Here is a 16,125-nt window from a genome sequence, read left to right on the forward strand (position 1 = left end):
ATGTCTCCTTTGTAATTTAGCACAAAATTTTACACAATCTTGATAAATTATAATACTGTTACCTTCCAGAGTTACTAATAGCTTACAAATACATGGTTTCTATCTAACATCCTTTGGTGACCTTGCTTCCAATTTACCTACAGAATTAATTCTGTTGTATAAAGCTTTGAAAGTTCTATTTCAGCCTTCCCAAAAGACAGTCCTAGTTCCTAGTCACCTCCCATAGCCCTTTCCTGTCGTTGTGAATATCTATCCCCATTATTCACAACTGAATCTGGCCCCAGGAATTGGGGATGGGGGAAGGAGAGGAGTAATCAATCCCTCCTCATGGCCTGTTTTTGTCTTAAATTCCTCTTTCCATTTCTTAATTAAATTTTACTCATTTTTAATTTGCTAGCTGATTTAAACAATTTTTTTTCTTTTCATGGTCAAGAAAGAGTTAACAAGAATAAGTGAACTATCCTCCCAAATGATGATGTCGATACTTGAAATTTCCACCATTCTAGCTATTCCTCAGGAATCTGCTGAAGCTAGATGTATTTTAAGTAGTACTAACCATGGCTTAATTCATTAACTAGAAAGGCAGAATAGAGTAGTGGAAGGGGCAGTAATCTTGAGAGCTCCAACTTCAACAAGCAAACAGAAGTCTTTATTAAAGAATAGTTCGCACAGCGGATACAGCCAGCCTGGAGTCAGGAAAAACTGAGTTCAACTCCAACCTCAGATCTAGCTGTTCGCTGTGTGATCCTAGGCAAATTGCTTAACCCTGTTTGCCTCAGTTTCTTTATTGGTAAAATGAGCTAGAGAAGGAAATGGCAAACCACTCATATCTTTGCCAAGAAAACCTTAAATGGCATCATGAAGAGTCAGATACAAGTGAAATGACTGAACAATAAAAACATATACTAGGCACAGTACTAACATCTTTCTTCTAGTCCCTTGCAGAACTTGTTTCTGAATTGAATTGTTAAATTCAACCAATGCATAGCTTGGAGTTTATAGCCTTGGGTTTTGTTTTTGTTTGTTTGTTTTTGGTCAGGGTGGGAGGGGGGCCATTGTTGTTGCTGGAGTAGTTGTTATTGTTGTTGTTTCTTTTTTTCCTAGAGGCAATCTATGAATTTCTTCTGTTGGTATTTCATTTTCTGTGTTCAGAGGTGCTAAACAATTTTCTTGCATCATTTCTCACATTATTATAGTGCTCTGGTGTTTTGACTTGTATTTTTCTGAGAGACTTGTAAGCCTTAGGCTAGCGTAGATATGTGTTGCAGTGGAAAGAGCTCTAGGCTTGGAATCAGGAAGATTTGAGTTCAAATCTGGCCTCAGAAACTTACTAGCCCTGTGATTCTGGGCAATTCACTTAACCTTGTTTGCCTCAGTTTCCTCATCTGTAAAATGAGCTGGAGAAGGAAATGGCAAAGCACTCCAGTATCTTTGCCAAGAAAACCCCAAATGGAGTCACAGAATAGTTGGACATGACTGAATGACAAAAATCCTTAGGCTATATCTATATTCTGCCTTCAAGGTCAATATGTTTTGCTTGGAGAGAGCACATTTTCTCTCATTGTTACTGGTTTTTGCTTCTCTTCTTCTGGATTGTTCTTCGCTTCTGTATATTTGCATTGCCAATCATTTGTTTTCTTTGTTGTTTCTTTGGGTCTCAGAGGCTCTGGGAGGAGGGGGATTGGGGCATGGAGTTGAATGGAATACCATTGTGAAGACTTCTCAGTGTAATTAAGATTTGGGACAAGACTATCCTGGATCTGGTAGTGGGTCCAGGAGGTGGCATAGGGTTCAGTATAGATTTCTGTAAGATTATTTTTTTTTCTTCTCCTGGTGCCAGACATTAGTCATGGGAATTTGTCTAATGGTTAAAGCTCTGGCCTGGCCTTTGACCTTGCCCAAATGTGTTTTCTTTTTTTGGCTCCCATCCATCTACCAGTCCCAGGAAACCCTAAATTCTTCAAGTCCCCTTATCTCCCTTTGACAGGATTTTACTTAGATATCTTCCTGTTCCCAACATTGTCTGTTCAATCCCTAAAACCTTCCAAAACAATTGTAAGTTATCTTCCTAACTGCACATTTCTTTTAATTGCTTCTTTGACATTATTTCAACAGACTAAGAAATATAGAGATGTATACTATGTCCTTTGTCCTATGTTAGAGTCTGGCTTGTGACATCGTGAGCCAAGTTAATGGACAGCTGTGAGGGAGGGGGAACTGAGTCTTCAGGGTTATATAAGCTGATTTCTACCTCTATGGGCCGTCTCCCATCATCAGAGCTTACTGATGGACTGATGGAGGGACACTCAAATCTCGAGATTTGAAATAATAATAATTATAGCTATAATGAACTAACTTTCTGTTTCTCCTTGTACACCTCTGTGTTTTGTTTTATTTCTAATTTGAGTGACATCCCACACAGAGTTGAGCACTATTTTGTTGTCTCTTTCCTTTAGTTCCTCTGCTCTCCTGCAAAGATCTTTTGCAGCATAAATCATGTCATAATATAGGCCACCAAAGACCCAGCAAATTTCCACAGCCTGGAGCTTGGCTCTCCAAGATCTTGGAAGGAGGGAGGGGTGACTGGGGTGTGGTGTTGGGTTTTTTGCAACCCTGAACTTGGGGTCCTTAGCTTGACTAGTGCAACCTCCCTGCTGGGGGCATTGTGGGAGTGGGGAGAGGGTTCTACATGAGCTCCTCATAGGTATCAGATGTCAGTTCATTTTTTTTTAACTTTGAAAATTGTATTGAGAATCCACCAGCTCCAAGTTTGTTTGCCAGTTCATTTTTTTAACCTACTTTTGGGTGTCAAAGTCAAATAGAAACAGACACTGTGGGCCACACATTGACTTAGAAAACCACAAATTAACATTATTTATGTTGTATCATATTTTTAATTATTTGTTCAGCTCATCTCAATTACATTTTAATCTGGCTCATGCTGCGCTTCCTCTTACTTTTTATTCATAAATTCTAAGATGGCAGGATTTATTCTTCTCGACTTCTTGTCATTTCTGTTTCAAGAAACAGTTCCTCCTTGTTGGTTATAATTATGTCCAAAATAACAATTTCTTTCTTTCTTTCTTTCCTTGGTCCTCTGAAAAATAAAATTATCATTTGTGCATGTCAAAAATTTCTTAGCTGCTCTGCTTTTAGATCCAGAGTATATATTGATAGTTGAAACTAACCATGACTAATATGCACTGACTCCAAGAAAACATTATTATTTTAACTCTGGAACTCATCCATTTGTTTCTTCTAGCTCCCATATACTTGGCTCTATCCTATGGCCTAACTCCATAACTATATTTGAGTAGAGCTGTGCAGGTATGTTTTGGATCACTGCCTTTCTGTATATCCTATCAAGGAAAATATTTTACATTCATAACCTTGTCTATCTCCTCCAATAGCCTGGAACTGACATAAAACTCGCTAAGAGTATGGGGAAAGCTTTTCAATTCCTTAATCAATCAATCACGTAGTTGTTATGGGTAACATTCGAAGTCTTTTGATAATCCTGACTTCAACTGGAAGCTTTTCTCCTTCCTCTGGTTGCTATAATCTTCCTGATAGGATTACTTTTAATTTGTAACAGCATATATACAATTTATGCCATACATATGTCAATTCATTTTGTTTTTGTACAGTCATTTCAGACAAGTCCAACTCCATTTGGGATTTTCTTGGCAAAAATACTGGAACAGTTTGCCATTTCCTTCTCCAGCTCATTTTAGTGATGAAGAACTGGGACAAATAGGGTTAAGTGACTTGCCCAGGGTTAGATAGCTAGTAAGTGTCTGAGGCCAGATTTAAACTCATAAAGTCTTCCTGATTCCATGTCCAGCACTCTATCCACTGTACCACCTAGCTGCCATGTATATGTATATGCGCATGTGTACATGTGCATGTATTATATATGTATGTGCATATATGTACACATATGTATATGTATGTGGTTTTGTGTGTGTGTGTGTGTATGTGTGTGTGTGTGTGTGTGTGTGTGTGTATATGTAAGTGACTTACTTGGGTCATATAGCCAAGTGTCTAAGACCAGTTTTGAACTCAGGAAGATGAGTCTTCCTCACTCCAGGTCTGGTGCTCTATCCACTGTACCACCTAATTGCTACATACATGTGTATAAATATATACACGTTTCTATATATAAACAAATCTGCATATATGTATATCTGTGTATATCTATGTATATCTAGTTTCTGCAGTTGTTTGCACATTGTTTTCCCCCACTAGAATGTAAGCTCCTTGAGAACAGAGGCTGTTTTTGCCTTTCTTGTATCCCTAGCACTAACCACAGCTCCTGACACACAGTAGGAACTTAATAAATGCTTGTCAACTTTATTGCAACAGTCAATATTTATGTGGAGCATTAAGATTTGCAAAGGCATATGTGTGTATGTATATAAGTGTATAAAATCATTTAATCTTCATTACAATCCTGTGACATAGGTACTATTATTATTAACATTCTTCAGATGAAGAATGGGGCAGCTAGGTGGTACAATGAATAAAGTACAGGGCCTGAAGTCAGGAAAATTCATCTTCTTGAGTTCAAATCTGGCCTCAGACACTTACTGCTTGTGTGAGCCTAGACAAATCACTTAACTCTGTTTGCCTCAGTTTTCTCTTCTGTAAAATGAAATGGAAAAGGAAATGGCAAACCGCTCTAGTATCTTTGCCAAGAAAACCCCAAATGGAGTCACGAAGAGTTGGACGTGACTGAAAAACTATTGAAATAAGATGAAGAAACTGAGGCTTTAATAAGTGTTTTGCCCAGAGTCACATAGAAAGCAAATCTAGGTAAGGCAATATGGTATATAGATCAGAGATGTCAAATATGTGGCCCAGGCCACTCTGGAGAGCACCAGAATCAAATTGAAATGTAATTGGTAAATATTTACCTAAATAAATGAAAATACAATAAACCAGAGATAATACTGCATTTTAAAGCTAAGTCAACATGCAGCCAGCAAGGATACTTATGTAAGGAATAGTGACACCTGTTTGTATTTGAGTTTGACACCATTGGTATAGAGGCTAGAGTGCTGGACTTGGGACTGGAAGACCTAGCTTTGAATTCTACCTCAGACACTTGCTGGCTGTGGGAGCCAGGACAAGTCATTTTCCATCTCTAGTGCTTGATTTTCTTATCTATGAAGGAGGAGGATGCTTGATAATGTCTAAGGCCCCTTCTAGCTCTAAATCTCTCCTCCTAAAAGTATGTCAAGAGGAAGTAGACCCCAAGGATTCCTAACCCCAGGTCAAGCTCTGTAGCCGCTATACCCAATTGCTTCTCTATAAGTATATAAAATCACTTACTCTTCATTACAGTCCTGTGAGGTAGGCACTATTATTATTTACATTCTTCAGATGAAGAACGGAGTGGCTAGGTGATGCAAAGGATGGAGTGCAGGGCCTGGAGTCAGGAAGATTCATGTCCAAGTCTTCTTGATAATGTGTGCTACAGTTACCCCAAAATAACACTCAGAGATTTTCTAGGTGTAAAGTGAAAGATTTATTACATTCAAGTGAGAAGCTGGCGTCTGCTTCGTCCAGGCGAGACACAAAGGTCAGAACAAGGTTATATAGTCCTAACACAGAGACACCCACCCACCACTGGCTGTAAATTCCCATTGGACAGGAATTTCAGCCTTACAATCTAAAACGCGAAAACCTACCCCAGAAACAAGGAATCTCATTATAATACTACCAATCCTAGCTATTTTATCCTTATATAGCATTAGCCATTACCTAATACTAATGTAACAATACAGATCATGTGTTTTTTAGGAACTTGAAACTTGGGCCTATTCAGGCCAGCATAACCAACCTTGAGTTTGTAACAGTCTACAAAACTGTTACACTCAGTCCATCTGAGAGATCTCACACTGTTTACATTGTTTCACTCAATAACATTTTGTAATTTGGATCTCATTAACATGTTCCAAAGCAGGCTTCAGGGTTGAAACAATTGATTCTTTCCTTATTAGCTCATCTTGCTACTTATTTTTGCTTCACTGACAGGCATGGCTCTCTCTGGAGTGAACCTGGAGAACAGGTTCAACTTAATTTCATCACATCTTTTTCTTTTCATACTTTTTTTTTAATCACATAATTGGCTCAACATCATGGTATGGAGCTGACCCTGAGTTGTCAGTGGAAACAAAGATCTGGAAGACTGCACCAAGGTGGCACCCTTCCATCTCTAATTCCATGGTCCTATGACCTCTCTGGACTCAGTTTCCTCCTCTGGAAAATGAGAGGTTTTAACTAGATTGTTTCTGATGGCCCTTCTGGCCGCAGATCTGTGATCCCATGATGCTGTGAGGGCTGGGGGAATGAGGTGGAGGAGTCTAGAAGTGATGCCATGAGCAGTAGGGTTGTATATCTAGAAATGGAGGACATGACCCAAATGATTCTCAGGTTGCTCTGTACCACTTCCATAATAACTAATATTTATATAGTGTTTACTATGTGCCAAGCACTAGAGCTTTACAATTATTACCTCATTTCATCTTCACAAAAACTTTGTGTGGTAGATTCTATTATTATCCTCATTTTACATATGAGAAAACTGAGATTAAGTGATTTGCCATGAGTCACATGGCTCATAAGTGTATGAGGCTGGATTTATACTCAGGTCTTCCTGATGCTAGACCTTGCACTCTATCTACTCAGCTACCTCACTGTTTTTCTCTGTATTTTCAACCTAAGCATGCAGAGGATATTGCTATAAGGAAATGTAGCTTCCAGGCAATAAATTATCTGTACAGAGCAACCCATGAAATTAAAAATAATACAAAATGGTCTGCAATCCTGTGCGATCCCTTTTCGCAAATGCAGTGAGAGTGGCAGATAGCAGAAAAGAAAACAGAATTACCTGAGAATCAGACGGCTCATAGACCATCTATAAACATTAACTTATATCTTGATGTTCTAAATTTAAGATCATTGTCCAATAACCAGTGAGCTGACATATTCCTTGAAGAATGGAGTCTTAGAAAATATGATGTTTAAAAATCAGATCCTTATCTTCATTAATCACTAAATGGAAGAATCTTTCTTTCAATTATTTAAAAACATTATTCTGAGAAGAGATTCATAGGCTTCCTTAGACTGCCAAAAGGGTCCAACATAGAAGAAAGGTTAAGAACCCTTGGAACAAATAAAACCAAAAGACAAAAGGAAATTGGCATTATTGGGAGGGTAGCTTATAAGCTCTCCTTGGGGAGAGCCAAATAAAAAAGTTGGTGGAGGTCATTTTATTGTGAATTCAAAGGCAAGAAGAGAGATCATTTCTTGGGTCATTAGATGATTTTACATTTTAGAACACATAAAAATACTACCATGAATATAACTGTAGTTTATTTGCCAAAATTTATTGAAAATGCAAATATAGAAAAATTCAATGGAGAACTCATCATATTCCTTCAAATTAATTAATGATGTGTAGTATTTGTAACATAGTTTTTTTTAAGTAAACAGTATGAAATGGAGATGCATGGTTTCATATTCAATCCTCTTTTTGTGTTGTGCTGTGTACATCGAAACATTTTTTTTAGTATTTAAGTTCAAAATGAATTTTAGAAAATTTAAAAAAAAATCAGCATAGACTTTATTATTAGGTAATTTCAAGGCAAGATTAGGTGTAGCAACATAGTAGAAAATGTTGGAAAATTTGACTCAAGATTAAACAAAAAGAGGCCAAAGGTTTCTCTACTACATAGAAGCCTCTACCCACTTACAATTTAAGACTACTTTCTTCAAAAAAGAGTCAGGAAGTGTTGACTATAATCAGTACCAAACAACATTTAGAAAGATGGTGATTACAATTTTACAGGAAGCAACTGGTTCCTGAAATAAGAGCTATTTCTGAGTCCCATAGACTTGTGAGAGTAAAGATGTAAAAAAACCTTACAAATTAGAAGATAGAAATGAGAAAAAGATACACCATGAAATGAAAGCAACTCTAACCTGATCTATTTAAACAGGATATTAATATATTCACACATTTTTTTAAAATGGGCAATGGATAAAAGAACAGTCATTTACAAAAACTATCACAATTTTCTAAGCAAGTTTGACCCATGTAAATCAATTGCTGCAACAAGGCCAAAAGAGACTAAGGACACCATCAGCAGCAGCACCTGATTGCTTTGCCAAGAAATACATGGAAACCAAGAGCAATGTTGATTTCAAATATAAATATTTTATAAAATATTATAGAATAATATACTATGAGCAGTATTGCCTCATAAAAATGGGAAATGAAAGGAGGAAATGAACATCCAGAAAGTTTGGCAAAATGTATAATGATAGCATTTAAGGATGGAATTAGGACAACCAGGGAGTAAAATATGGAGGGGAGTGGAGTACACACAAACTTGGCCAGAAACTTCTTTCCCCTCAAAAACTAATGCATACTACAACAGGACTACTGTTTTGGGACTTTACTGTAGCCCCAGTATGTGGTATGAGGATTGAAGAAAACAAAGTCAGAAAGAGAAGCTACACAGACTAAGTAGAGAGGAGTTCTATGTTTCTGAATGCCTGAACAGGGAAGGCAAGGAGTACTAGGAAGAAGGAAAAAAAGATGCAGAAAGAAAAGGAAAGGTTGAGGCCTGTCAAAACAATTTTAAATAATTCAGTTATTTTTTCCCACTACAACTATTCTTTCTCCATTCTTATACTCACAATTCTCAAACCCATTCTTTGCTTTCTCATGCTTTTGCTCATGCTTCTATACCTGTAAAGCCCTCCTCTCAGTATCCCATCTATGCCTATTGAAGTAAACCATCCTTTGAGACCCAGTTTGGATATCACTTTCATCTTGACAACTATGCTGCTCCACGAACTTAAAATTATTGTTCCTTTCTTAGAAGCCTCATTCTCATAGATATCACTTTATTCTACACCTCTATTGCACTTGTCATTATAGAATGTAGCCTCTTTGCTTTTTGACTTTGTATCCCTACCATATAACACAGTGCCTACATTATTTGTTAGTTGACTCTGCTCTGTACTAGAGATACTTCTGTATGTCCTCTCCCATATTAAAATGTAGGTTCCTGGAGGGCAGAAATTACTTCTGATTATTTTTGTATCTTCTCCATTCCTGAATCCTTGTTCTATATATTAAATGAGCATGTTGTTGGAAATGAAGAGTTGGAATACTTGGAGCAGACTGTATATGTTGGTCTGGCATTTTTTTTCTAATGAAACAAAGATATAAGCCAATAATCAGAACTCAACCATGCATAACTTTCAATTTCCAATTCTGCATTCTGACACCATACAGTTTCTGTGTAGGCACACCACAGTGGATGCAATGGGGTAATGCACAGCTATGACATCTGGCTTGGGCGTATCAACTTCCATTTGCTTTTTACTGTGACAATTTAATAGATAGGGTACTAAGATAATTGCCTCTATTTTCTTTCAGTTTTCTACGGGTTGTAAGTTAAACAAGAGGGGAAAATCTATTCATCAATAGAGGCATTTATTAATCACCTGGTAGATTTATTTAGTATCAAGACAATGTCTAGGAAGAAAAAATTCATTGCAAAACACTTTTCAGGGGCTTGCACATTTTCGACAATTAAAAATGTGGCTCTAATTCACATAAGAGCACATCCATCTGATTAACAATAACCCTTTTGATAAATGAGTCTATGTTTGTAAGTCTGGTTTGTTGTGGAAAGTATAGATAAAAAGTGCTGACTGGCTGCAGGTGATGGTAATTGGGATGAAGATGCAGGCACTCGAACTTGACTGTGACATTAGTTACAAACCAAGTGCATTGTACTCAGAGCATAAGTGTGGTGTGTGGGTGGGTGTGGGTGTGTATGCAAATGTCTAGAAGGGGTACAAACTTACAAATGATGATACTGATACTGAGAATATCAGTAGGAAAATTTGCATCAAGTGAAGAAAAGAGTATGAATAAAGTAAATTGAGAAAGGTATCTGTGGCCATTCATTCATTCATTCACTTACTCCACTTTCCATGAGCCCCATAGGATGATGCTAAAACAGTGGAGGAGATTTAGGATGCCCTCCATCCTCTTCTAAAACACTGCATCTTTCCCCTTCAAAATACTCATTCCTTTCATGAAGCCTTCCCAGATCAATCCCACTAGATTCTGGTCACTTCAACTACTTCAGAATTTCTGTCTGTCATTCTAGTCTACAGGATCCATAGTAGCAAGGAAGCATTTGTCTTTTCAAGCCTTATCTCTCACAATGTATAACACAGTTGTCTACATAGAAAAGGGGCTTAGTAAATGTTCGGTGAATGCATCAATAACTATATAACTGCTGGCAGTTGTATATTTCTTTATGTTACTGTGTGCTTCATCTCTTACATATTTTGAAGGAAAATGTTATTCTTTCCCATTTCTATAAAATTTCTTTGAGGTCAGGGCCATGTGTACAATTTGCTTCGAATCTCTCCACAGCACTGGTTATGATATTCTGCTCAAATAGTATTCGTTAAATTTTGTTGCCTAGCCAGAGATTGAAAGATGCAAGGATCTGAGCTAAAAAAAAAAAATTCAGGGAGCAGTTTCAGAATAATTTTAATGGTCACTGTCACACTATGCTGATTTTCAATCTGTTTCTTTGTGAGAATCGTAGGGTCTAAATTTAGAGGAATCTTAGTGAGGGATCATCTAGTCCAGCCCTGGTTGGTGAGGAAAATGAGATCCAGGGAGATTCTCCAGTGTGCCCAAGGTCACATAGGTAGTAGGAGACACATCTTAGATCAAACCTAGGTGCTCAGATTCAAACCCTGGACTCTTTCCATGACATCACACTATCACTCATCATCCATTGTTAGTGAATTAAAGCTTTTCTCTTATGGGAAGATGTCTGGGTTTTTTTGTTTGTTTGTTTGTTTTATCCCAGAAACAGGAGCTAGAATCAAGAAAGGCATATCTGTTGAGAAGCAATAGCTGGGAGGGATTCAGGGTTACAATGAGCAATTTTCTGGTTATAAGAATACACGGGATTGTGGTGAGTTATATGGTTTATGAAAAATATTTGCAAGGTTATTACATTGATCTGTAATTTTACTTTCCCACCAAGCATGGAACTAGGAGAAATTATCAAACTACAGAATCAAATAAAATTGTATTCTTGATTGTGATGGTTGTCAAGTGGATGAAGATCTGTGAGAACTAGTCTTACAAGGAGGCAGGGAAGGTAGTTAGATTGTAAGCTCCTTGAACATAGGGACAGCCTTGCTTTTTTTTTTTGTATCCTGAGCATTTAGCACACTGCTTGGTACACAGTGGACATGTATTAATGTTTATTGATTGGTTGACTTACGTAATGTGTTTTAGAGGCCCAACATTGAGAAGCCTATCATTTTATTGGTTTAGAGAACATTAACTGAGGCTGTTTCTTCAAATAACATAGATCAGAACGTGCAACATATAGTCTTAGAATTTTTTAAGCCAACTGCAAGTTACATGACTTGCATACAGTCATGCAGTCAGGAACAGGATTTGAAGCCAGGTCTTCCTGATTTTGAGATTTTCTCTGCATCAATTGTGCCATGATGCCTCTCATATCTGTCATACTTTTAAAATTCCCTTGAATTCTCAAATATCTTCTTTTAAATCATAATAAAGAGGCTGAAAAATCATAATTCAGCAATCAGCCTGTAAATAACAGTAGTTGCCTCTTCTTTAATTGATGCATCAAAACAGTTAGGAGTAGTTGAAAGAACACTGAGTTAGAAACCAGAAAATGTAGGTTCCACCAGGACAAGTTGAAGAACCTGAGGAAATCCCTTAAAATTCCATGTCTCTGCCTTCCACATAAGCATGTGGTAATATTCAATGAGATAATCTATTAGAAAAAGCTTTTGAAAAGTCAAGTAATTAGCTGGGAAAATGAACAAACAGCAGAAAAAAACTCACTGTAGAATCTTACTTTGGTGATCAAAACATACACTCAGAAGAAGACAACAAAGTCAAAGCTCTTACATTCAAAGCCTCCAAAAAATTATGAATTGGTCTCAGGCCAAGGAAGAGCTCAAAAAGTATTTTGACAATCAAGTAAGAGAAGTAAAGGAAAAATTGGGAAGAGAAATGAGAGTGATGCAAAAAAATCAAGAAAAACGAGTCAACAGCTTCTAAAAGGAGGCCCAAAAAAAACTGAAGAAAATTACACCTTAAAAAACAGACTAGACCAAATGGCAAAAGACGTTCAAAAAGCCAATGAGGAAAGGAATGCCTTGAAAAGCAGAATTGGCCAGATGGAAAGGGATGTCCAAAAACACACTGAAGAAAATAATTCTTTAAAAATTAGAATGGAGCAAATTAAAACTCTATGAGAAATCAAGAAATTATAAAACAAAATCAAAAGAATGAAAAAATAGAAGACAATGTGAAATATCTCATTGGAAAAACAACTGACATGGAAAATAGATCCAGGAGAGAGAATTTAAAAATCATTGGACTACCTGAAAGTCATGATAAAAAAAAAAGAGCCTAGACATTATCTTTCAAGAAATTATCAAGGAAAACTGCCCTAATATTCTAGAACCAGGGGATAAAATAGAAATTGAAAGAATCCACCAATCTCCTCCTAAAAGAGATTCCAAAAGGAAAAATCCCAGGAATATTATAGCCAAAATTCCAGAGTTCCCAGGTCAAGGAGAAAAATATTGCAAGCAGCCAGAAAGAAACAATTCAAGTATTGTGGAAACACAATCAGGATAAAACAAGATTTAGCAGCTTCTACATTAAGGGATCAGAGGGCTTGGAAGATAATATTCTGGAGGTCAAAGGAGCTAGGATTAAAACCAAGAATCACCTACCCAGCAAGACTGAGTGTAATCAGTGGGGTGGGGGTGGGGAATTGACATTCAATGACATAAAGAATTTAATGCATTCTTGAGAAGCCAGAGCTAAATATAAAAATTGACTTTCAAATACAAGACTCAAGAGAAGCATGAAAAAATAAACAAGAAAGAGAAAGCATAAGATACTTATTAAGGTTGAGCTGTTTACATTCCTGCATGGAAAGATGATATTTGTAACTCATGAGACCTTTCTCATTATTAGCATAGTTGGAGGGAATACATATAGACAGAGGGCACAGAATGAGTTGAATATGAAGGGACAATATCTAAAAAAAAAAAGGGGGTGAGAAAGGAATGTACTGGGAGAAGGAGAAAGGGAGAAGTAGAATGGGGTAAATTATCTCTCATAAAAGAGGCAAGAAATGTTTTTTCAGTGGGGGGAAAAGGGGGAAGGTGAGATAGAATGAGAAAGGAATGTACTGGGAGAAGGAGAAAGGGAGAAGTAGAATGGGGTAAATTATCTCTCATAAAAGAGGCAAGAAATGTTTTTTCAGTGGGGGGAAAAGGGGGAAGGTGAGATAGAATGAGTGAACCTTACTCTTATTGGATTTGGCTTAAGGAGGGAATAACATACACATTCAACTGGGTATGGAAATCCATCTTATCCTACAGGAAAGTAGTGGGGAATGGGATGGGGGGGAATAGAAGGGAGGACAGATTGGGGGATGGGGTAATTAGAAGCAAACACCTTTGAGGAGGGACAGGGTCAAAGGAGAAAGTAGAATAAATGGGGGAAGCAAGATAGGATGGAGGTAAATATAGTTAGTCTTTCATAACATGATTATTATGTAAGTATTTTGCATGACTACACACGTATAACCTATATCAAATTCTTTGCCCACTCAAGGGAGAGAATTTGGAATGCAAAGTTTTAAAAAATGAATGTTGGAAATTGTTTTTGCATGCAACTGGGAAATAAGATACACAGGCAATGGGGTATAGAAATCTATCTTACCCTCCAGGAAAATAGAAGGGGAAGGGGATAAGATAAAGGGGTGGGGATAGAAAGGAGGGCAGATTGGGGGGATAATCAGGATGCATGCCATCATGGTGGTGTGGGAGGGGAGAGATGGGGAGAAAATTTGGAACTCTAAATCTTGTGGAAGTGAATGTTCAAAACTAAAAATAAATAAATTGAGAAAAAAAGAAAAACCTTTTGAAAATAGAAGTTTGCTTAATGGAGCATTAAGGTAGTTTGGTCATGTGGGAAAGGATTGGATTTGAAGTTATAGAAACTCAAATTAAATCTTGGCTCTGCTATTTACTTCCTGTATGACCTTGGGGAAGTTATTCCACTTTCTTGTGTCTTATTTTCTCTTTCTATATAATGGGGGAATAGATTAAATGACCTCAGAGGGTTCTTACAGGTCTTAATCTATGGGGGAACGAGAGACAGAGACAAACAGATAAGCAGGCCTTGAGACAGCCACAAACAGAGAGAGAGAAATAGATTATGTGGAAGGAAAGAGGAAAAATGAATGGAAGCTATCTAATCAAAAAGGAAAATAACACATGGAAAGAGGAGGAATGAGGGAGAGTCAAAAGGAGAAGAGAAAGGCCACATTCTGCAAATATCAAGCCTATAGCTCAGGGGATCAGAAGAAGTAACAGCAATGGGGCAGTGGGATTCAGTGGTCCTTTGTGGTATAGATAATCTCAAAAGAGAATAGGAAAGTTGGACTGCCATAAGCAGACTTTTCTGTCTACCACTGCCTTCAGTAATTCACTGGGGGAAAACAAAAAGAACAAAGAAAAAATTAAAATAAAAAAAATAATTTTAATTTTAAAAAATTTGAAGCAGGCAACATAATCCTGCCTTAATAATTCTGCATTTCTGTTTCCTGATTCGGTATGTAAATTATTTGTTTAATAAAACAAATCATAAGAACTAAGAAAAATAGCCTGAAGATGATAGAGGTGTGGTATTGGTGTGGAGTCCTCAAAAAAGCAGAGTTAGAGTCAGAAATCAAGGTTTGAATCCTAACGCTCATCAGGCTCACTGACCTAGTTCTTTCAATCATAAAATAAGAGTAAAAACACCCTCCTCCACCTTTCTCATCAGGCTATTGTGATGAAAGTGCTTTGTAAACCATGAAGCGCTATATAAATGTGAGATAACATTTTTTACATTCAATTTTGGCCTCTTGCTTTGGGTTCAGAGGATCTGAGATTTTGTAATAACATTGGACTATTTCACTAAAAGTGCTGACACAATGAATCTTTAAAGAAAAAAGGCTTTCACAAAATAATTTTTATATTGCTAAAGATATCTATTACATTTCTGTATACATAAATAAGAAATAGTGTTGTCCTACAGGATGATAAATCTAGTCAGTGGATAAAATTTGCGCTCCATACTCCTTGACATCAATCCTCTCAAATACTCTAAGAAGAATCAGCATTTAAAAAAATAATACAGTGAAAAAAAACAGCTGGTGAGGAATGTTTAAAAATTCAGTATGTGTTCCTACAGTACATTTGGAAATTCATACTGATGGAATACGTGAATAAGCATGTGTTCACATAATGAATGACATTTGTCAATTCAAAAAGATAACAATGGTATTATTCTCATGCAGCAAAATCACTGTTCATCTTAGTGCCATCCAGTCTCTCTAGAGCAATGATGCCTTGTGGCAAATCCAGTTGTTACAATATTGCAAATGGCTTTAGTATAGACAATGGATGTACTTTCTAGCACACAGCCTATGCTGAAGGTTTGCTTAGGGAGTCCTTGTTAAAGAATCTTCGTGCCTCAACGCTGCTGAGGGAAACGGAACAACGAGATGGGTTCTGTCTTCTGTATTCAATGCTTTCAAATATGGCATTCTTTATAACCTGAAAAACAGAAACAAATGATTCATTCAGTACATGTACTCATAACCTTCTACATGCAAGGTACTGTGTGGGGTGCTAGAAGTAGAAAGATTAGAAAAAAAAAAAAAGACAGTCACTGCCCACAAGGAACAAATGTTCTACCCAAGAGAAGGAGCTCAGATGGCGTGTGATAAATGCATGGAGACGTGCAATACAAAGCTATTTTGAATTCATTTTTAAAAAAGGATTCTTCTAGTACAATAGTATGACAATCTGAATAAATTTTCCACTCAGTATCTTCTTTGATATCTTTATATATTTATATATTTTATAATTCCTAAAGGTTTCATGATTACAAATACTGAAAACTCTAGGTTGAGAATTCATACACATTTGCAGCTGACCATTACCCTCAGTGTTTTT

The 16,125-nt window shown here is 36.9% G+C and overlaps 1 protein-coding gene across 1 annotated transcript in view; it reads right to left on the reverse strand.

The window, feature by feature from the left end:
- Positions 1 to 5,517: 5,517 nt before the first annotated feature.
- Positions 5,518 to 16,125, reverse strand: part of PLA2G4A (phospholipase A2 group IVA) — a 182,586-nt gene continuing 171,978 nt past the window's right edge. The window contains exon 18 of the mRNA XM_020984421.2: positions 5,518 to 15,723. Within this exon, the coding sequence (XP_020840080.1) occupies positions 15,592 to 15,723 (132 nt within the window). The 3' untranslated portion in view covers positions 5,518 to 15,591. The remainder of the gene's footprint in view (positions 15,724 to 16,125) is intronic.

The sequence above is a fragment of the Phascolarctos cinereus genome, unplaced genomic scaffold, assembly GCF_003287225.1.
Source record: "Phascolarctos cinereus isolate Bilbo 61053 unplaced genomic scaffold, phaCin_HiC Scaffold_5;HRSCAF=322, whole genome shotgun sequence".
In the NCBI taxonomy this organism is placed as follows: Eukaryota; Metazoa; Chordata; class Mammalia; order Diprotodontia; family Phascolarctidae; genus Phascolarctos; species Phascolarctos cinereus.